General features: G+C 33.7%; 1 protein-coding gene across 1 annotated transcript; it reads left to right on the forward strand.

Annotated features, from left to right (window-relative positions):
* Window positions 1–17,435: 17,435 nt before the first annotated feature.
* LOC141509616 (olfactory receptor 2AJ1-like) lies at window positions 17,436–18,389 on the forward strand. Its single transcript, XM_074219290.1, has one exon. The coding sequence runs from the start codon at window positions 17,436–17,438 to the stop codon at window positions 18,387–18,389; it is 954 nt and encodes a 317-aa protein (XP_074075391.1).
* Window positions 18,390–25,100: the final 6,711 nt, after the last annotated feature.

The following is a 25,100-nucleotide window of genomic DNA, read 5'->3' on the forward strand; positions in this document are numbered from 1 at the left end:
AACCTCAAAGAAAAAGGCAAAACAACAAAAAACAACAAAGTTAAGTTTGAAAAGTAAAGAAACATCACCTTCAGACAAGACCACTCTGTCAGGCTCAAAATCTGTCTTGGTTTTTTAGGGATCCCTTCTTGTGGTATTGGCAGGAAGAAAAGGCTGTTTTTTTTTCTTTCAAAACATGTGTCTAAATCCAAATATAGCACAAAAAACTGTGAACCATAGAATTATTAGAATCTGAAAAACATGTTTAAAAGAAACACAGCAGAAAAAATATAGATTATATATGAAGATTTATTCCATGGGATTTCCCAAATAAAACCTATGGATTATAGAAGCCATCCCATGAAGATCGCAAAGAAACTGAGCAAAAACTCCAACTTTATTCCATTTGGGAAATGGATAAAACAATTAGCTTCCTTAGTGTCTCGTACATAGCAATTTGCACAATATCTCTAAACTGAAACCGATCTGCAAAGTTCTTCATCTCTGTATCTCTTCCTGAAGCCTTCTCTTGTCTCTTCCAGGAGGACAGTCTTCCTCCAGCCTAAGCATTGTTCTCCTAAATTTTCAGTTTAGCATAAAGAATTTAATTCCTATCTAATGACACAAAGTGACCTTATATGAAATCTAGTATTTTCTAAAGGGAATTAATCTTTGTTTGCAATGTAGTTATAAGAAATTATTATTGCTTTCAAATAGGGAAATATGAAACCTACACTGGAGAGAATAAAAAAAGAAATTTGTTTCATTTTTTCCTTGGTGGAGAGAAAAAATAAACCTTTAACTAAAAATTATAACTGATACAAGATATGCTTCACTTGAAAGACTCAGAAGCAAATATTAACAAAACACTTGAATAAGGAACTGACATAAAACAATTCTTGTTAAAGTCTCTTAAGGGTTTGAGAGTTCAGAACATCCATATCTAAAGCAGTTATGAGAAGTGGTTTCTTTTGCTCTGCAGCCTCAAGACAGTTATGGTGAGGTCCCTCTTTTCTGGCAAACTGGTGAAGCAAATCTGTTCCTGACTCTGGTAGCTGTTTCCAAGAAGGGTGACACTGTAAAGGAAAGCACGTGTTGCCAGTTGGTTCTAGTAACAGAACCAAATTTCCATACTCATCAAATAAACTACATGTCTTTGTGAGACTATAGATGTAAATGCACAGACATTTAAAAATCTGTGTTTACATAAATGAAAAATTATTCCTTGGCCAAAAACTTTCTGGATTTCTTAATTGATTTTGCTCATGAGTTTTATTGAAAATGAAATTCCTATATCTAAAGAGATTAAGAGTAATTATATTGATTGAAAGCTTCAATTGGGTAGCTGGATTGCACAATGGATAGAGTCCTGAAACTGAAGTGAGAAAGACTGATTTTCCAGAGTTCACATCTGGCCATACACACATACTATATTTGTAACTCTCTTCAAATCCCTGTATTCTGTTTGCTTCAATTTCTTCATCAGTAAAATAAGCTGCAGTTGAAAATGACAAGCCTTACCATGATCTTTGCCAGGAAAACCCCCCAAACCCTACAAAACATTCAAACACAAATTAAACTGACTGAACAAAGTTTATACCAAAGCAAATATTAGTATGGGGTATTATGATAATAATCTTGGGAAGAACTTTTTCATATCTTAAGCTTATTTGGATGCCTGTTCTCCTCAATTCTACCTGGGAGATAACTTTGTCTTCAAACCATAGCTCTGGGGCTATAACCAAATAGGACTTTTATCTGAGGTCATCAATTGGGCACATGCTCCTCTTCCAAAAACACCTTTGTATCATGTGGCATATTCTTTGCATTTTGTTACACAGGCACAGGCTGTGTACTCCCTCCCCTACAATGTAAATTCCTTCAGGGAAGCTTCTTTTTCAGGTTTTGTTTGTATGCTCACAGTCTAACTCAATATTTGGCAGATAGCAAACACTTCTTGAATGTATATCAATTTGAAGTCCATAATTTCAATTATTCCTGAGAAATGCTTCTGTCTTGTAAAGGTCATTATTAACCAAATGCTGTGGAGAACCTTCCCAAAATTTTGGTCCAAGGGACAGGGTAGTCTTGGACATAGTGTGTCTCCTTTGGATGGGGAGAAACCTTGAACTTTAATCCATATTGAATCTTGTCAGTGAAAACACTTCTGTAAATTTTTTTAAAAACCCACCATTAAACATTATTATGATAAATATTGAGTTTCTTCTCCATCTCTGACCTTTATTTTTATTTTTAATTGGAACCTTGACTTTATAGGGGAACAAATTTATTTACAAAAAAAATAATTGATTCATGTATGCAGTCTTTTAGTCACATCAGCAGTCAACCATACACTTGCCATTGCACTCCGTATTCCTCATTTATCCCAATAAAAATGTGGTTTTTGCAATGTTTACTTGTAGGATTGATGTGGGGCTCAAAATCTACATTGCAAGCACAGTGCTTTTGGGTAATACTTATCACTTAAAATATTTGTTCTCTAAATGGTGTAGTGGAGAGAACGCCAGTTTAGAAATCAGGAAGACTCATCTTCATGAAATCAAATATGTCCTGGCCTCAGACACTTACTAGCTATGTGACTTGGCAAATAATGTATAATGGCCTTAAGTTCCATATCAATAAAATGAGCTGGAAAAAGAAATGGCAAATCCTTCCAGTGATCTTGCCAAAAAATCCCCAAATTGAGTCACAAAGGATTCAAACTCAACCTAAACAACTAAAGAACAAAAACAACCCAGAATGGTTGGGAGAAAAAAAAATGAAATCATAGTTGTAAAAGTGAAAGTCTTTTATAATTGTTATTGTTAATTGGAATGGACTATTGGGTCTCACTATTTGGTGAAACATTTGCAGGCTTACATAAAACATTCAATTACACTGTGAAGCCAGAAGGTTTTACCTGTGCAAATGGATTCTCTGAAGACCATAACAAATCTCAACAGAGACTTTAGCTCTGCTTTAGAGCAATAAATATGCTTCAGTTCCAACAGTAGTGATATATTTCTCCTGCATCCTTGGGCTTTTTAATTTTAGTGGAAAGTGAGAAAGAGCCAATACCATAATTAACTTTCTTCATTATCAGAATTTTCTTCCACCAAACCAATTTGCCAACGTGATCAGGCAAGTTACTAAAACAAAACAGGTTGGGAACATAAATGTTTAAAATTGTGTCAGTGTTTTCTTAGTTTCATTCATAGCAAGTCATTAAGAATTTCCTAGATTAAATATGGAGCTCCAGGTAAGGACAAGGGTAGATCTCTGGATAGGATACTGCTTCACTTGGTTTCTGATTCTGCTCAGTTTCTTCAAAATAATTTGATCACAGGGAAAGAATAACCATAGTAGCACAATAATATATGTTTCAATAATTCTCTTCTAATTGCACTGTGACCTTTGAGGTCAGTTTGTTCAACTCCAATATAGGAGGAGGATAAGTAGTTATCTTCCAGGAAACTCATTAATTCAAGTCAACTCTTGCCACTATTCTACAGTACTCCTTTTTTTGACATTTCTTCCTCCTTTTACCCTAAAATATTTTACCTAAAATAGTTATGCAACCCTAGCAAATTCTACCTTGAATTTCTCTAATCCCCAGAAATTTATGAATTGGGAATAGCTTCATAGAGCCTGGGAAAGCACTATTTTACATGCTTATATGTTTACACCAGATAATCTCACTTCTAGAAGAATCATAGGTAAGTGCACACAAGGACAGATGCATCAGTAGATGAAATAAAAATGAAGAAATTGTCTAGCATTTAGGTAATACCTTCTAGTAGAATCTAGGTCAGGAAACAGCAAAATTCTTTGTCTTTTAGTCAGAAATTAGTTATGTCAAAAAAAAAAAAAAAAGAAATTACCTCTACACCAGTTTGATTGTTTTTTCTATTTCATTTCAAGGAATTGACTGAATTGGGGAGAAGGTGGAGGATTTCTTTCTCTACTCAAGATGATATATTCAGGGGCAGCTATGTGGCACAGTGGATAAAGCAATGGCCCTGGAGTCAGGAGTACCGGGGCTCAAATCCGGTCTCAGACACTTAATAATTACCTAGCTGTGTGACCTTGGGAAAGCCACTTAACCCCACTTGCCATGCAAAAAAAAAGTGAATGGATGATATATTCAGTTTCATCTAGGGAAAAAATAAGGTTTGGAAACAGTGGATATTCTTCCTTTTAGTGTGCGAGCCATTACTGAGACAACTGATGATACCTGACTAATTTATGTTAAAGGCAAGAAAATTATAGTTCTCCTGGACTGTTTACTAAGTTCAAATCTATAGTTATATTTATTGGGGTGGATTATCAGATTAATTTCATCAAGATAGGATCATAGACATAGAACTGGAAGAAACTTAGGAACAAGTGATTCTAATACCTAGGAACCCTAAAATTATAAGAAAGAATATAGGGTTAGAATAGCATAACAAATATAAAGAATAGATATGAAATTTTATTATCTGGGATTTAGCAATATATCTGTATGGGGTAATCATCCAAAATCTCACGCAGAAATGGGGAAGAAATTTGTGTTTTAAACAAAAAACAAAAAATAGAGAAAAAAGTTAATCTCCTTAGGGGTCTAACCATAGAAATTACAGATCACCATGCCCAAAACTGATTCTACAAATGTTATTATCTATAATCAATGATTTTCTGAATAAAGACTTATCTTTTACAGGGAAGATAGTGCCCTTAAGTCCTGCTCATTTCCTCCTTTGTTTGTGATTAACATAAGGTGAAAATCTCAATTTTTAACTAGGGAGTATTCTCTAAAGGCATTTAATATTCTATCACAATATAGTTATGAGAACTTATTCATTAATGGGCCTCAATTTTATTGATTTTACTTAAATTGACAACAGAAATGTATAATTGAGTTGTAGCAGTGTCATTGTTTTTTCCATTTTTTGCTTTTGATTCCCCATAGTCACATAGCTATTATGGAATTGATAATGAATTTAAATCCACTTCTTCCTGGATCAAAATCCATATTCTTCTCTTCTACATTTTTCTACATTTTTCTCCTAGGATACATTGTCAATTTTAGAAAAAATAAAATTCCTTTCAATATCTCTCAGAACGGTATGATCTAGAAAATACAACATGCAAGTTGATTTCTCTACCATCTCATAATTTCTTTCAATTCAGTTCCTTTTCATGAATGACTTAGAGGTGCTCTCCTGAAAGCAGATTTTATAAGAAATAATAGAAGAAAGTATCCTGAGAATCCATTTGCATGAGAAGTTGATGTCATAGGAGCATCATAGGTGGGGAAAATGGCATCACATTAGGAGGCCATTTACCCTGTAAGCAAAATTTCTCAGTTTTTGCTCAACATTTTCAAAGAATAAAAAGTTCCACAATTGCAATAGTATTCATTGAAAGACACTTTTCAAGGAACTTTGTGGAATTTATATAAGACAGAATACTGAATTTATTTGTTTCTAAATGCAGCAATAAGCTGACATGTGAAATATATGTGAGAAAAGCAATTAGGAGAGCTTTCTTTAGTTTCTACTAGGTGGAAAAGCAAGAAGAAAAGAATGGGAAAGACATGGGAGAGTTCATCATCACTAACAATGGAGAGAAATGAGATCTGATATTCACCTTTCCTTTTTCTGCCAAGGGTATTGACTTTACTGCTGGAAAGAATATAAGAAAAAATGAATACTAGAGTCTTATTTGTCAGGATTAAAGTGGAGACAGTATAGTAAGAGATAACTTTTCAGGAATTCAATTAAACTGAAAAATAATCATATTAAGATTGATATGATATTAATATCCATTTTTATTAGCAAGAAATGATTTGCTGTTTCCTTTAGAGCAGTAAAAGGTCAGTATGATCAAAGCTATAGTTTTTACAGGAGCAGTGCATGGCTAGGAGAGTTGTTCTATAGGCAAAACTGAATGTTGCCCAACTGACACTTTGGAATTGTCAGGCTAGAGACTTTTAAGGGACTCTAGAATAACAAGCAGATTGAATCAGTCACTACTTAAAAATGTTAAATTTGAGTAACTCATTAGAATGTCAAATACTGAAGCTGAAGTTTAAATACATTGACTATATAGTGAGAAGATGGGACTCAATGAAAGAATTCCTGCTGTTGAGGAAGATTAAAGGCAAAAGGAAAGGGGGATAATAGAGAGTCGAGTGGATATAAATTGTCATGGAAAAAATAAACATGAGCTTGGGAAAACTTTAGGAGATAATAGGTAAAAGTCTGATGTAATCCAGAGTCACTAAGAGGCTTACTTGACTGAATAGTTAAACAACCACCACAGCAATATTTATAGAGAGAGGTCTTAAAGGATTACAAAGTACTTTCCTTAAGCTGATTTCATGGCTCATCACAACACTGTGATGTACAATTTTTCCCAATTTTACTGGTGAAAATAAGTTCTTAGAGGTGAAATGATTTCATCAATGTAACATATCTAGAACATCATAGAGCCATTATTTGAGACTGTATTTCCACTCTGCTTTTTAGCATATCTAATGACTTTTCTGCTCAGCTACAGAAAGAATTGACAGAAGTGATTGTTTAGTGAAAGACAGTGATATTTGACTTAATGTGGTGAGGATTGGATGAAGGATTGGAGGAAGGCATATAATGGACAAATTTTCAAAAATAGTGGAAAAGGATAGAATCTATATCTTATAGGAGTATGAACTTGACTTCAGTTTGAGGAAAAAATTTAGAGAACATGCATGCACACATGTCCCCTCAATCAAATCCAATTCACTTGCTTATCTTGTCATTATCTCTGCAATATCACAGCCTTCTTCAAGAACAAATGACAAATATCACATCATCAATTTGGCAATATCTCACCCAATCAATCGATTAATATGAACTTCCAACCCAATTTTTAAAAATTAAAAGATAAGCTAATCAAATCTCTTCTCATCTTATCTAACACACCCCTCTTTTTATTCTTTATGTGTGTATGTATCTAATTGTCTGTGTGTATTTGTAAATATGAGATCTATGGTGGCTATTGAAAGAAGATATTTAGTGAGATCATGTTTCCAGAATTGAGAAGTTTTTAGTTATGAGTATATATAGATGATAGATATGGATAAATCTGGATGTAACCTATTTCAACACTTATTTTTTGAAAATAATAATCCATATCTATTTTATTGTTGTATGCTATTAATCAGTTGTAGTATCAGCAAACCTGATGCTTCTTTTAGCCAAGTGGTATAGTGAACATGGAATATCTATCTATCTATCTATCTATCTATCTATCTATCTATCTATCATCTATCTCTCCACCTACCTACCTAACTACTTATCTCAAATCTTTATGTTAAATACTTTAATGTACCTGGAATATTTAACAATATATCCAGTTATCTATATACCCACCTATCTCAGACCTTTTATATTTTTACACATATGTACACACATCTATGTAGATACAACCATAATATAACAGTATTATTTCATCATAAAAATGACGAAAGTAGTACATTCATAGAAAATGTTGGAAGATTTGCATGCATCAAAATAAAGAGTAAGGAATCTAGCCAGAACAATTTATATAATTACAATATTGTATACAACAAAAATGAAAACCTTAAGAAGCATAATCAATTCAACATAAACCAATTTATTAAGTACCTACTATGTAAAAGGGACTTTACTAAGTAACTGGAATATGAATAGTGTGAAAGATATTGCTGATCCTTGAGGAGCTTATAAACTAACAAGCAAATGACTATCTCCAAGAAATATATAGACTGATTGTTGATATTGTTTGTTCCTTCTCAAAGAAGATATGAGGGAGGTGATACCATGACATGCATGTGAATTTCATTTGAGTGAGGAAGATACAATGCAAAAACAAGAGAAATGCTTTCTCTTTCAGAGACATCTGGTCAGATATGGGTCAGGATAACTGGATATAGTCCTATATGCGTTTTGCCCAGGTTCACACTGCTTGTTAGTGTTAAGTGTCTGAGGCTGAATTCCAACTCCTGTCTTCCTGACTCTAAGGCCCATGCTCTAGCCACTGTACTACTTGAATTTATTGGTGGTATTGGTAATTTTTGTCCTTCAAAATTTCAGTAGAAGGTGCCCTGGGGTTTAGAAACTACTAGCAAGAAGGTTGGAAGATAAAAATTGTAATATTCCAGGCATTAGGAGTTGATGGCCTTCCCCAAGGGAGTGGCAGTGGCAGAGTTAAGGAGGGGGGCATATCAAAGAGAAGCTTTGGAGGTAAAATAAGATGGTTTTGCAATAGAATGGTGGAGTTGACAAAAAGAGTGGAGTTTGTTAGTCCAGATGTCAGCAATCTAAAATAAACTCATATATATTTTATACTCAATACATTCAGTACAAAAAATAGGTTAATGCACATATATTAGTACAATATGGGTTATGAATAAAAGGAGAAAAGACTTATTGCCTTTGCCAAAACTTCTGTCAATATGCCCTGAATACTTAAATTGAGAAGAGAATTTATGGATGTGAATTTTTAAAATAGCTACAATTTATTTGATGTAATGTGACTGGTTACCAAATGCAGGATTCATTTCTAAGTCGATTGTCCAACAATAGTCAGTCCTATGTCTTGTTTGAAGAAACAATTCAAAGGAGAAGAAATGTTCGTTATAAATGAAATTCCAAAAAGGTGAATATAGGAAGAATGGCCAGATGAGACACAGTGGGAATATCCTTGTTTTGAAAGCACTAAGTTAAAGTCACTGAGGATATTTCCAATATAATTTTAGACCCACAGAATGTTCCTTGGTTAGGGCAGTTTAGTAGTAAGATTGTGCAAAATTTAGTCAGGAATATTTGAGTTAAAATATGACTTTAGATATGTCCTAGCTGTGTGATTCTAAAGTACTCATTTAAACTAAATTTGCCTTAGTTTCCTCTTCTGTAAAATGAGGATTATAATGATATCCCCCTCAAGAGGTTGTGAGGATCAAAAGTGATCATAATTATTAACCAGTTAGCAAAGGGTCTGGAAAATAGTAAGCATTGTATAAATGGTAGTTATTATTAGTACTAGGAGCAGAACACAGAATATTTATAGATCTTATAAAGTTCTTTGATACTGGCAGTCATAAAGGATTATGGAAACTAATATCCAAATTTTGGTTGCATCAGCATTGTATGTAAGTTCCATGGGACCATGCATACTCAGCTTCTGGATAGTGAATGATACTCTCAACATATCCTAGTCATCAATGAAGGGAAACAAGGCTTTTCCCCTTGTTCACATGTTTTTTCACATGATATTTCCATCCATGATCAGAAACTTTCTTTTTTTAAATTTTTTTTGTTTTGCTTTTTTTTTGCAAGGCAAATGGGGTTAAGTGGCTTGCCCAAGGCCACACAGCTAGGTAATTATTAAGTGTCTGAGACCGGATTTGAACCCAGGTACTCCTGACTCCAAGGCTGGTGCTTTATCCACTATGCCACCTAGCCACCCCCTTTTTTGATTTTTTAAAAAAAATATTTATTTATTTTGAATTTAACAATTTTCCCCTATTCTTGCTTCCCTACCCCCCCACTGCACAAAAGGCAGTTTGTTAGTCTAATTTGTTTTTAATGATATTCTCTGTTCTTCCTTTATCATAAACTTCTTCCCTTTGCATAGTCTGATACATAAATAATTCCTTGATCTCCAAGTTTGCTTATAATATTGCTTTTTCTGTCTAAATGTTGTATCCATTTTGATCTTATCCTGGTGTAGGGTGTGAGGTGATGATCTAATGCAAGTTCCTTCCATATTAGCTTCCAATTTTCCCAACAGTTTTCAATAAAGAGAGTTTTGATCTCAATAGCTAGTCTCTTTGGGTTATCAAATAGCAGATTACATTTCCTGCTATTGTACCTAGTCTATTCCACTGGTCCACTGCTCTATTTCTTAGCCAATACCAGACAGTTTTGATGACTGATGCTTTATAATATAATTTTAGATCAGGTAGGGCTAAGCCACCTTCTTTTATAAGTTTTTTTCACCAAATCCCTGGAAATTTTCAACTTTTTATTTCTCAATATAAATTTACTTACAATTTTTTCTAACTCATTAAAGAAATTTTTTTGCAATTTTGATTGGTAGGACACTAAATAAGTAGTTTAATTTAGGTAGAAATGTAATTTTTATTATATTATATTATATTATATTATATTATATTATATTATATTATATTATATTATATTATATTATATTATTATACTATAGCTGATACTTGAGCAGTTGATATTTGCACAGTTATTTAAATCTGATTTTATCTGAGTGAGAAGTGCTTCGTAATTGTTTTCCAAATGTTTCTGAATCTGCCCTGGCAGATTCTCAAGTATTTTATATTGTCTGAAGTTATTTTGAATGGGACTTATCTTTCTAGCTCTTTCTGTTGCATCTTGCTAGTTACATATAAAAATATTGAAGATTTATGAAGGTTTATTTTATATCCTGCAACTTTGTTAAAGTTGCCAATTATTTCTACTAGTTTTTAGATGGATTTTTTTGGATTCTCTAGGTATATCATCATGTCATCTGTAAAGAGTTTTGTCTCTTCCTTCCCAATTCTAATTTCTTCAATTTCTTTTTCTTCTCTTATTTCTGAAGCTAACAATTCTAATTCAATATTGAAGAGTAGTGGTGATAATGGGCATCCTTGTTTCACCCCTGATCTTTTTGGGAATGCCGCTAGTCTATTCTCCATAGCAGATAATACTTGTTGATAGTTTCAGATAGATACTGCTCATTATTCTAAGGAACAATCCAATTTATTTCTATGTTACAAAGTGCTTCTAGTAGGAATGGGTGCTTTATTTTGCCAAAAGCTTTTTCAGCTTCTATTGAGATAATTCTATGTTTTCTGATAGGTTTGTAATTGATATAAATAATTATTGTATCAGTTTTCTTAATATTGAACCAACCCTGCATTCCTGAGATAAATGTTGCTTGGTCATAATGTATTATTCTAGTGATAACTTGTGCTAGTCATTTTGCTAAGATTTTATTTGAGATTTTTGAATCTATATTCATCAGTGAGATAGGTCTATAATTTTCTTTCTCTATTTTAACTGGTTGTGGTTAAAGTAACAGCACCATATTCGCGTCATAGAAAGAGTTAGGCAGAGTTCCTTCCTTACCTATTTTGCCAAAGAGTTTATATAGAATTGGAAGCAATTGTTCCTTAAATGTCTGATAGAATTCACTTGAGAATCGATCTGGGCTTGGAGATTTTTTCTTATGGAGTTCAGTAATGGATTGTTGATTTTTTTCTGAGATAGGGTAATTTAGGTTTTTTTATTTCCTCTTCATTTAACCTGGACAACATATATATATATTTTTTGTAAAATATTTGTATATTTCACTTAGATTATCAAATTTATTGGCATAGAGTTGGACAAAATAATTCTGAATTATTACTTTTTAATTTCCTCATAAGTGGTGAGTTCACCTTTATCATTTATGATATTAACAATTTGTTTTTCTTCTTTCTTTTTTTAAACAAATTAACCAGAGATTTATCAATTTATTGTTTTTTTCATAAAACAACTAGGTTTTATTTATTAATTCAATAGTTTTCTTAATTTCAATTTTATTAATTTCTCCTTTAATTTTTAGAATTTTTAATTTGATCTGCAATTGGGTTTTTAATTTATTTCACTAATTTTTTAGTTGCATATTTAGTTCATTGATTTCCTCTTTCTCTAATTTATTCATGTAAGCATTTAAAGATACAATATATCCTTGATAACTACCTTGGCTGTATCCCATAAGTTTTGTTATATTGTCTTGTTATTGTCATTATCTAGGATGAAATAATTAATTCTTTCTATAATTTGTCATAAAAATTGAACAGTTAAATAGAGTCATGATCTCATACATCCCTATAAGAAAGAAATCTCATCAAATAATAGGTATATTAAAACAGGTCACAGATTAAACTATATTTAGAGGATTTACATATAGGCTAATTGAAGAGGAGGAGGATTTATATGTTCCAAAGCAGTATGGGACAGTTGAGATTCTGCCTTTGACTTCTTATCTAAGAAATACTTAAAACTCTAAGTAAATTGGCACATTCTATAGGAAAGATTTCTATCAGGTAAGGTTAATATTATATAGATGTTCAATTAATGAAAATTTGCAGGAAGAATGATTCGAATCCCAAATAATAAAAGGAAATAAAAAATTCCTGTAATGATGGTTTATCCCAAACCAGTTGTTTTTGAATGTGATTTCCCAGTATCACATATCTTTCTATCTATGCTTTAATGCCTGACCTATCATCACATCCTATAACTATCACTTGAAGAATATTTAAATTTACTAAATATTTAGATTTACCAAAATTAGCATGGTTAGTTGGAAAAGCATTGGAATGAACTCAAACGACCTGGATTCTGGCTAACTACTTTTTTGTAAAAACTTATTGACTTTGCATTGATGCATCTCTTTAAGTCCTAAAGAGTTGAACCTAACCAGACTATCTCCTTATAGAAACCTTTTTAGGTACCTGACACAGTCATCACAATGTTTCCAGCTATCTCTTTAAGAAAGGAAATCCATTTTATCTTAAACATTTGAAAAGTTTAAATATGGTAATCTTAGGATTCAAGTTGAAGCAGAATCATGAGCTCATAGTTCTCTCAGAGTGGATCCCCTCAATAGGACCCAAGGATCTACTTTCGATCTTTACTACCTATGTCTCCTACATATGATCTCCAGAACTAAATCTCTGAAGAGGTGAAGAAACCAGGTCACTCACAACCATTTGCACTCAGCCACACATTTCTACACCTATGATTCATGTAGATATTTCTCTAGGCTTCAAGATTTGTCAGCGGCTATCCTTGCCTTTTCATTGGCATAACATTGTTTTTCCAATTATTCTGCCCTCTATCTGTACTGAACTTTCAGTCCTTACTGAAAAGTGGTTTTTGGAAGGCAACCCGAAATATGTCCAAAGGACATATTTGGTATACTCAGAATCAGCAAGAACAGTACTCTAGGGAAGGGAATCAAGTAGATTCTGGATTGGATTGTGGGGACCCTTCCACAAATTAAGCCCTCTCATTACCTCCAAGGGATTAAGCCCTCTGCTAGGTCAGTTTATCCTTCCTCTACTTATACATGTATAATGTGAAACACCTCATTCAAATCACAACATGTTTTTGGAGTGCAAATAATTCAACTAATGGAACCAAAGCAATCATCCTATGATTTTGGGACTTGGAAATGGTCTATCTTTTCAGAATTTCTATAAGGAGCTATTTGTTGGGGAATAATTTTGATGACCTATTATCTCTCTCTTCCTTAGCCTGTAATTTAATGAGGGATGTTAAATTGTTTCCCAGAACACTTTTGGTTCAAGAAATCATTCTATCATTACAAGATTGTGAAATGAGGAATTCAGGTAAATATGAGTGCTTATAAATTGCTTGGCAACTGAGGAGTGAAACATCTAAGTATATCTTAGTGGAAGGTGATCTACCCTGGAAGTATGGGGTCCTTCTTTGCTGATAGTTTATTATATTATCTTGGGGCAAGTAATTTCACCTATTCCAGTTTACTGGAGTATTTGGAGAGAATTTACTTGTCTGTGAGTCTCCTCAAACCTTTACATGGTTTAATTTAGTTTTTTACAAACAGTCACCATCACTGTATCTGGTATGTATTGATGCCAAGAATCCATCTGACAGTAGTAGTTTTGTCTATTAAATGAATTAAGATTGAATGGGGTCCCTCCATAGAGCTCCAAGGAGTTCTCTTTCCCTATAACTAATGACCACTATCATCATCACTCCAAGTCTTTTAGATCCTGAGGGGAAATTCTGCTGCAGTCAGAGAAACAAGGAACTGATAAGGGAGAAAGAGAATTAGGAAATAGAGTATTTATAATTGCTGTCAGGAGGCAGTGTGCCCAGGGTGCAACTCTTTCTTTTTTTTCTCAGTGATTCTATAACTTCATTCCCCCCAGGATCAATGATGTATGGGAGGTAGTCAATCCGGAGATATGAGTATACTGCCTTCCACTATCAAAGTGGAATTTTCTAACAAAATAAACTTGCTGGTTTGGTCTGTTTTCTGTAACTTTTGCTAAATACTTTATAAAGTTTTAAAAGTTAAAAAGCTGTGTCTCCTGCCAGCATTACTCATTCTGGAATGAATGTGCTTACTTTACATTCTGTATCTTTCCATCTTCTTTGACTTCATAGATTGTTAAATATAATTAATGTAATTTATATGTAACACTGTTGCAGCTCTGCTCTCTTTGCACTTTAACTTGTTTTTCTTCCCATAATGCCATGAGTGTGCATTAAAGTTGAAGAATTAAATATTTAAAGGGTTTTAATTTTTAATTAGTTATATTATAATTGCTCTGTATTATTACAAAGCAGTTTCGCAAACTTAAACTACATTTCTTAATTATATTCTGCAAGTTGGCGTACACAATTCAGATACTTGGAATCATTCCACATAAAATAAACTGTACAAAGACATAAAAATATAACCAGAGATTTATCAATTTTATTGTTTTTTTCATAAAACCAACTCTTGGTTTTATTTATTAATTCGATAGTTTTTTGCTTTCAATTTTATTCATTTCTCCTCTATTTTTTACTGTTCCTAATTTGGTATTTAATTGGGGATTTTTAATTTGTTCTATCTCTAATTTGTTTAATTGCATGTTTAGTTCTTTGATTTCCTCTTTTTCTAATTAATTCACGTAAGCATTTAATGGTATAATGTATTGCCTGACACATCCCATTAGATTTTTTTTTGTGTGTTTGTTATTATAGCCAATGAAATAATTAATTATTTCTATAATTTGTTGATTGATCCATTCATGCTTTAAAATGAGATTATTTAGTTTCCAATTAATTGTGGGTCTCTATCTCCCTGGTCCAATATTGCATGTGACTTTTCTTGCATTATGATCTCAGAAAGATGTATTCATTATTTCTGTCTTTCTGCAATTGATTATTAGGTATTTATGCTGTAGTTCATGGTCAATTTTTTGTGTAAATGTCATGTACTGTAGAAAAATATTATATTCCTTTCTATCCCCATTCAGTTTCTTCTGTTTTCTAATAATCTATTTACCTCCTTACCTGCCTTCTTGTTTATTTCATGGTTAGGTTTATCTAAATCTGAGAGTGAGAGGTTGAAGTCTCCTAACAGTAAGGTCTTGCTGTTTGTGTCTTCCTGTAACTCCTTCAACTTCTCCTCTAAGAACTTGGATGCTATACCATTGGGTTCATACATATTTAATATTGAAATTACTTTATTGTCTATGGTAACTTTTAGGAGGATATGGTTTCCTTCCTTTTATCTTTTATCACAACTTGCTCAGTCATTCCCCAGTTGATGTGGTTCCCTGCAATTGCCAGGTATTTTTGCTAACACAAAGAGAACTCCCCCAAATCCTATTCATATTTAAACTTATAGTTATTATTGTATTCCCCTATACTTTACTCACTATTTTCTCTCAACCCCTTAACTCATATTTCCTCGTCACCCTCTCACTTCCCTTCCCATCTACACTTTTAGGAATTTGTACAAAACAAAAACAAACAAAAAATAGTACTCCATGGGAAATTTGATATAAAAATACAGATAAGCAATATAAAGAAAATATTAATTAGTAATTATAAGACATTTCTTAATGTCAAACACTCATACAAATACATGTATGTATTTATATATGTGTGTATATGTTTGCATCTATCTATGGATGAGTAAATGTAGGTACAGATATCAGTGTGTGAGATGGTGCCAAGGCTGATGCCCTAGAATAGCACCCCTTCAATTGAATCCAATTCACTTGATTGCCTTGTTATCAGCTCCCTGATATCACAGGCTTCTTCAAGAACAAATGACAAATATCACAGCATCATGCCATCATATAGGTGTATATGGGCATGCATACAAGCACATATAAAATTCATGTTGCAAAATGTTGGAAAACTAAAACTTTAAGAGAGTGTGAAAGATAGACTGGGCCTAAGTTGTGCATGATGGGGTGATTCTAAAAAAAGTTGAGTAGAAAGATTAAAGGAAACAATTATATTATTGAATGAGAAATGAAAAGACCTATTGAAGATGATGTTGGTGGAGATGGAGGTTGGGAATAATGGAAACTTACTCTCTTCTAGGTTGAATAATAACTAATGTATACAACTGAAAATGTAGAAGAATCTTCTGAACATGTAAAGAGGTAAGAAAACTAAGAGATGGGGTATAGGGAAGGATGTTTAGAGACCCATATGGATTAGGACCCTGGAAGATACAGCTACAGAGTGGCATTCATAATCTTGGAGGAGTAGATGGGAAGGGAAGTGAGAAGGTGAGGAGGAAATATGAGTTAAGGGGTTGAGAGAAAATAGTGAGTAAAGTATAGGGGAATACAATAATAACTATAAGTTTAAATATGAATAGGATTTTTTGGAGTTCTCTTTGTGTTAGCAAAAAAAATGACAATTGCAGGGAACCACATCAACTGGGGAATGACTGAACAAGTTGTGGTATTTGGCTATGAAGGAATACTAGTGAACTCTAAAAAAATACTGAGATCAATGATCTTCATAGGTTTTTAAAGTCTTGAAAAAACTGATGAAGGTTAAAGTGAAAAGGAAAAAAGCATAATATCTAGAAGTAGAAATAGTGTTTTTAGAATGACTGAGTATTTTTATCATATTCTTTAATAGACATGCTTGTTTTAATCTATAAATTAGAACTAAAATATATTTTATTTTATTTTAATTTTGGCAAGGCAAATGGGGTTAAGTGGCTTGCTCAAGGCCACACAGCTAGGTAATTATTAAATATCTCAGACCAGAATTGAACCCAGTTACTCCTGACTTCAGGGCCAGTGCTTTATCTACTGTGCCACCTAGCTTCCCTTAAAATATATTTTAAAAGATAATTATGATGATGATCATGAGAGTTGTGATGATGATATGAACAAAATAATCCTTGGTTGGTTCAGGGAAATTTTTACTACTGGTGTGCTTGCATATTTAACAAACAAATATTTCTCCCACAAAGTTCCATTACTATTTGACCTCTTCATTGCATTGAAAAAATGGTCCATACTTTTTCATGAGAGGAAAGACTAGGCACACAGAGGCTCAATCAGCTTTCTGATTGTCCATAAAGCTTACTAATCAAATAGAAAAGAAACAGGCATGTAGAACTACCCAGATGCGCCACTTTGATTTTCTTCAGCAATTCCTTCAACAAATTGACCATCCTAAGTATTCAATTAATTCAAGTAACTATTTAATTGATTTTTCATTGAAACACAATTTATTAGCCTAAGTCAATGAAAAAAGTACTGTAAAATCATTATTTTATAGCCATAGACTTAGTCATGAATTTCGATTTATTTATTCTTCCATTTTGAAAAATTGTCTTTTAGACTACAGGAGAAAAAGGGAATAATACAGATGAGGGAGGAAAAGAATCAGACTTTTGCAAGAGACTTCATCCTATTAGGATTATTGGATTCAAACCAGTATGGATTGCTTTTCTTATCACTTATTCTTATCATGTATATGGTGGCAATAATGGGAAACACAGTCTTGATTCTTCTCATCCACATTGACATCCGGCTCCACACTCCAATGTATCTCCTTCTCAAGCATCTCTCCTTCACGGATATCTTGAATACATCCAATGTTGTCCCAATGATGGCCATTAATTACATATCTGGCAGGAAATCCATTACATTTGTAGGTTGTGGATTCCAGATCTTCCTTTTTGTCATGTCTGTTGGTGCTGAATGCCTTATTCTTACAGCCATGTCCTATGATCGCTATGTAGCTATCTGTCACCCACTGCGTTATCCCATTCTTATGAACCATCGAATCAGTGTCATTCTGGCTGCTGTCTGCTGGCTTGGGGGAATCATAAACTCTTCCATTCATACAATTTATGTAATGCTCCTCCCATTTTGTGGCACAAGGACCATGGACCACTTTTTTTGTGAAATCCCAGGGATGTTGAGAATCTCTTGTATTGATACATCACAATATGAAGAAAAAGTCTATGTGAGTTCTGTATTCTTCTTCTTAATTCCCTTTTCCATCATTCTTATCTCATATGGTCAGATTCTCCGTATTGTGTTTCATATGAAATCTTTGGAGGCCCAGAAAAAAGCCTTCTCCACTTGTTCCTCCCACCTGGCTGTGGTTGCCATGTACTATGGTTCATGTATCTTTACATACATGAGACCAAAGTCCTATCACACTCCTAGTCAGGACAAGGTATTAGCCATTTTATATACCATTCTTTCTCCCATGCTTAACCCTGTCATCTACAGTCTCAGAAATAAAGATGTGTTATGTGCCCTGAAAAAGGTTTTTAGTAAAGCTCTTAGCCACAGAAATGAAAACTTTTAAACATTAGACTGAATGCCCATGGATGACCTATTAGAAATGTGTGGAAAATATTCAAAGTAACATTCATGCATTTTGGGTGCTGAATTAAATTAACTTTAAATGTCTGAAAAATGAACTAAATTAACTCACCTATAGATATCTCCAAAGAAAATCAATTTGTTTGTTGAATATAATTCATGAATTGTGGTATAATTCATATCAAGATTGATGTTATGATTCATGTTTCATTTGCTCCCTGACAACATTTGTAGAAGATAACAAAAGGATGTTACAGTAATATTACAATGTCTGTGATCCTTGGCATAATATTTCATCTTCAGGATTGCATCAAAGGTGCTAACAAATGGCATTGTTATTGGTAGCATCATTGAACAGTATAGCAGTATCAGTGAATTCCACACTGGCCAACTATCTAGCATCCAACTACTCTGTGCTCAACAGGCTTATTCTCAAATTTCAGACTGTTCCCTCACAGATACACACACACACACACACACACACACACACACACACACATTCCTGTTTTCCATTAAAAAATAAAATAGCTGTCTCCTATTATATACAGGTTATATGCAATATACAGATAAATAACTTGTGATGGTTGATATCATATGAACTTGAGATTTTCTTTTCAACCGCTGAATACAACTAGCTAGGATTTTGGATTATTGATTGATATGTGAATTTATCTTTCTACTTTTATGGAATATAACCCTCTTATAACTTTTCATTCTAAAATTTTTGAATAAATATGTAATATAACTATGTTAAATGCTAAAATAATATGTATATAATATATGCTTGCATATATAAATGCATGTGAACATGTATGTGTTTTTCTGGATGTTGTCATTTAATCATTCAAATTATCCAACTTCTGCTTCTCAGTTTTCCTGTAGTCTAATCACATTCCTCTATTAACTTCTATAACTGTCATTTATCTACAAGAACATGTGATCCTAAGGAGCCTGGACTGTCTACCTTTTCAATATTCATTCTTTGTGATTAGAATGTGCTATGTTCACAGTAGCTACTGTAATCTTCTTTGAGTCCTCTTGCCACTTATCATTACACTGTTGTATTACTGTATGCATTGTGCTGAACAAAAAGGATGAAATTCATGCAATCATTCTGAAATGAACAACCACACATTGATGGTTCACCATCTCAACTGGGCACTTACTCTACTGGGATATCCTCCTACATCTGACTTATCAACTCACTACCATTTCCCCCACAGTTGCTCCTTTAAATTTTTTCATTCATCCTGGTGTTTACTTTCCTCTGTCCCCCAACCCAGCCTCTCAGCTGAGATATTTGTCTCATGTTTGACAGAAAAAAACCATACGAGAAGTTCTTTTTCTCTATTTTCCACATCTCATATCACTCCTATGTCTTTCTAATTACCTCTTCTTTCACTCCACATTACATGATGAAGTGGCATTAAAGTAAAAAAATTATGAAGACCTGGGCACCCTTGTCATCATGATACCAAAAGGGGACAAACTTATAATTCTGGATGCTAGTGGAGGCTAAGATTACCAGCTAAGAGTCCCGCTTTGGAAGGAAAGGAGCTGGAAACATCAGCAAAGATAACTTACTTCTAAAGATATGTGAACACCATCTTCCATTTACTTAAATTCAATTAAACGTCCTGAGCTCATAGCAAATACTGGATTCTAAAAGATTGTTCAATTCAAGGAGAAGAGATAGAATGTGAGAATGGCAAGGAAAATATATGGTTCAGAATGCTGGAATGATCCCAGACACAACCTGGGAAACTGCAGTCCCAAGACAAATAGAAGAATTAATGTCAAGTATTTAGATTACTTTTCTTAGCAGTTTGCTGTAAAATTGGAGGGAAAGTTGAACTAATACACAGCTGGCAACAGTTTAGCAGAAAAGCTTTCAGAGATTTGGTGCACATTACTGCATTTGCTCATCTGGGTCAGACCACTTGAAAACATCACCACTGGTTTCTTGAAAATGATGGGGAAACATAGTAGCTCCTAAATGAAAAATGAGAACTCCACTGGGTTTACCATCAGGATAGCTCATCTATTTCTCAGAAGGTCACATTTCATTTCAACAAAGAAAAAGTTCAAATGAAGAGAGAAAGGCATGATTCTTGACTAAGTAAGATGACATTCACTTTTAAGGGAATACAAAATCCAAAGTGCTTTTATGATTCCCTGTTACTTATTTATGGGTAAAATAGAAATGGCACAACTCAAACATTCAGAAATTATGGAGCCACATTGAGTAATGATAGGGTTATGATCCTAGAGAAACAAATACTTCTATAATATTCGCAACACTTCCATACCAGGAAACTTCATTGCTTCTCTATTACTTGTCATAGGAAGATTCTACAGATCACCTGGCAGGATAAGATACCAGACACTGATGTCCTTTCTCAAACTTAACTGCCAAACATTCAAACTTTTCCATGGAGAGGACAACTATAAAGGACTGACCATATAGCTCAAGTATTAAATGTACCCTTACCAGAAAGATTAGTGCATGGAGAACTCACATGGGGAATGGAGATGGCTAGAAAGAGTGATACAGGGACAGTTTCTAGGTATTGACTGTGCAAAATGGGAGACAGTGCCCCAGGACTGTTCAGCTTGATGTACTCTCATCAGCGAGGGTGCTATCCTCTAGGAGATAAGAATAATTGAAGTAATTCAAAGGAAACATAAAATGCACAAGTTTAGAGAATCTCCTAGTGTTCATATGGCTTAATTGTGCCCAGTCTGTGGTTGAGCTTTCCAAGTTCATATTGGTCTGCTCTGCCAGTTAGACATGCTGTAAGACAAAAAATATTGTGATGACATTTTGGTCTTTTTCAACGATGAAGCACAAGAACTGATCACATAAGCAAAGTTTATCTTTCAGTTTTCTTGCTGAATGACTCTAGTATGCCAATATAATATATCTCTATGAAATATATTCCTGACTTAGGAAACTATATGATCATAAATTTCTGAATTCATTTAAAATAGTTATATTTCCCTTCTCTTACTCATTAAGTTTCTAACAAAAAGGAATCATTGGTGCCCCCTTTTTCAATATTTCATAGTCTAGTGTCTATTTCATGTCATGCTGAACTATTCCTAGAATAATAATTAATCATATCATTTGGAAATTAATTCAGAGATCTTTTCTTAAATATTTTCCTTTTGATCTTAGAATACTCTAGTTTGAACACTTTAAGTAGAGTTTTGCATTAAAACTGAAGTTCTCATGGATTCTAAACTCAAAAAGCAGAAGAAATATAGCTTGATCATTGTTGAAAGATGATGTGAAGTATTTGTTCTTGTTTTTGCTTTTCAATGGGGGAGACATGGGCATGTTTATAAACAGTAAGAGAGATGAGCAAATAGAAAGGGACATGTTTCAAATTAGTGATAGTCTCTGGATAACAGAGGGAAATAAGCAAAAGGAGAACACACTTCACCTGTTCAAAGAAATTTTTTTTCAAGTGTTCTCCTTTTGCTTATTTCCCTCTGTTATCCAGAGACTATCACTAATTTGAAACATGTCCCTTTCTATTTGCTCATCTCTCTTACTGTTTATAAACATGCCCATGTCTCCCCCATTGAAAAGCAAAAACAAGAACAAATACTTCACATCATCTTTCAACAATGATCAAGCTATATTTCTTCTGCTTTTTTTCCCTCTGATCTCATCAGTGTTCTTCAGGATAGGAATATAGGAATTAGTGATGGTACCAAGGCATTTTCCTGCAAGTGGCATATACATCACCTTGAGCCTGTCATTTACTCTTTTGGTAAGTACATATACTGGTTGACTAGATTGGGATAAAGGATATATTAAAGGAAGAATAGTATTCCTATGGGATAGAACTCTTAAATACAAAGTAAAATTATTATAACCACATTGTGATATTTGACTATTGTCAGTTTTGTATCACTCCTCCTTTTCTCCACATAAAAATATCAGAGACAATAGGTGACTGTGGTTATAGAGACAGGACTGAAGGCAGATCCCTGGGTATCTGAGCAGGTTTTTTAAAGGAAGATTCTGCTCATCTGATGATGAGAGAAATGAGTTAGAAAAAAAAATGTCCTAAAACTACTTCAACCAAGTAGTCTGTTTACTGGAGAACAGAGAACCAATCCCAGTAGTAAAAACTCAAAAAATATATGCAAAAACTTTTGTAAAGATAATTGCAATCATCACTGGTCCATGGAATGTGTATTTATTTACATGGCACATCCCACTTATATGAACTATTTATATTAAAACCTTGTGATAGGTGCATCAGGGTGATGCAGTTGATAGAGCACTGGCCCTGGAGTCAGGAGGCCCTGAGTTCAAATCCAGACTCTGACAGATGATAACTACCTAGCTGTGTGATTTTGGGCAAGTATTTGCCTTGCCAAAAAAAAACCAAAGTAAAAAAAAAAATCAAAGCCTTGTGTTAGAGGTTTCTGTGCCTGTACTGGTCTGATTAAAGACAATGTAATACACTGAATTGTGACTCCAGCATAGTGATATCATTTTGATCTTTGAGAACATGATAATAACCAACATCTAATCTCACCATCCATTCTATTAGGAGGTATCTTCACATATTTGAAAAAGAAATTCCCCAACTTATCTTCGGTTTTGAGAACTAGAAGCTACTCTCAACCTAATTTAATCCATATTTCAAGAAAGTTTAGTAGACTATGGTTACTGAACATGCTGCAGATTTTTTGGAGTAAAAATCAGGAGAATAGCAAAGGTAGATAAGCAGTCCCTAAAAGAGATTGCTCATCACTCACATAAGTGGTACAACATATAATTCAAACAGAAGTCTAATATATAACTTGTATGTTTTATATATAGATGTATACATACATGGATGGCTACATAATTTATAATATAGTTGTATGATATATGTAATTTATTAATAAACTGTATGCAAGTTCACAAGTTCTTCATAATCTTATTGAAATTTTGGTTATATTCATGATTTGTAAGATTTTAAGAAAAATAATTTAACATGAAATTCACCAAAGGAAACTTTTCCCAAATGTTTTTATGACTGAAACAGAAGAAAGGCGTCTGACAGATGGAAAAGTGAGAAAGATTTGTAATGATATTTATAATGGATCATTTTAACTATCAAATGACACTTACTAGCTATGTGATCTTGGGCAAGTCACACAGCTTTGCCTCACATCCAGTGTCATCTCCAGTCATCCTGATTTATATCTCACCACTTTATCCAGATGGTCCTGGAGGAGAAGTGAGGCTAATGATTTTTCACATCATACCCTCATACAAATTAAATTCATGCTTGTAATGGAATCACCTATCCAATATCAGTCTTCTTTAAGAAAGGACAAATATCATCAGTCTGTGTCCTCCATTGATAGCATGTGATGGCAGATAAATGAGAAAAGGAATTCAAGAAAGTTGTCTGGACACCTTATGCTGAAACCTTGACAAATGTGTCTCAGCTTCGAAGACCTCAGGTAAATATATCAGCACACTGAGCTTTACCAGAGATTATTCTTATTGTCAACACTGAATGGATGCCAAGCCACTGGTGTGATGATGACTATGGCTAGTTTTGTCATTGGAGTGGAAGCCTCTCAGGAAAAATGGACTTGAAGCTATAGTGATGGGCATGAAGATATCCAAGAAATGTCATTCCCAGAGAAAAACAATTGCAGTTGAACACGAGAGGAACTCTTCCATCCCTGACCTTACACACAGAACAGAGCTTCTGTCACTTACTAGCTGTATGACTTTGGGCAAGTCATTTAATCTCTTTTTTGCAATACTTCCTCATCTGTAAAATGGAGACACACTGAAAAATGAAATGCCCATCTACTCTAGCATTTTTGCCCAGAACATTCCATAAGTAATGCATAATGCCAGATACAGTAATTCAGAGCTGAACAGAACCCTCTAATATTTAATGTTAAACTCATTATACATAACAACTTGGTTTAGATGGAAAATTTGAGGTCAGACTTTTTAGATACCTTGGGTTTGCTTTTTTGAACTTTTTCCTCCTTTTTAATCTTTCTTTTTCTTAATAATAAATAAAACATTTTTGTGGTTGAGTGATATCCTAACATTCTGATATCTCCTCTTGCTGTTACCTCTGCCAATTTCTGTCTCTACATGCTGAGGAAACCTAATCCTGGTAAAGATGCTCCTTAGGGAGGAGTAAAGCCATCCCTACTGATGTAGAAGGGACCCTGCAAGCAGGATCTATCCAGCACCAGATGGATCGAGGGGCAATGGCAGTTACTGTGAACTGCAAAGTTGGGAAAAAATGTTAAGCACTTGGGTTATCACAATGAAAATGCAACAGAATTTTACATTACACTAAATACAGTTCTCAACAAAGTGAGTGCATAGAAACAGTAGCAAAAAGACTTTCCTGAATGTAATAAAGTTTCAAGACATCAATCATGGCCTATGTTATTTATAGGAATTCAGTGAGAAAACCAGGCTAAGCAGAGAACTGCAACAAGAAAATAAAGAATGAAACTCAATTGGAGAATATCAATCTGCTTTAGAATTTACAGAGGAAAAGTACCAAGAACAGCTGTTTGTGTTGCTAATGGCAAGTAAAAAGAAGGAGCCAGTTATTATAATGAAGTGAAAGGAGCAAAGTTCCAGGGAATTATGAGTACATATTTCTGAAATATCATCAGCAATGAGAAAAGGTATTAAATT

The sequence above is a fragment of the Macrotis lagotis genome, chromosome 1, assembly GCF_037893015.1.
Source record: "Macrotis lagotis isolate mMagLag1 chromosome 1, bilby.v1.9.chrom.fasta, whole genome shotgun sequence".
NCBI lineage: Eukaryota > Metazoa > Chordata > Mammalia > Peramelemorphia > Peramelidae > Macrotis > Macrotis lagotis.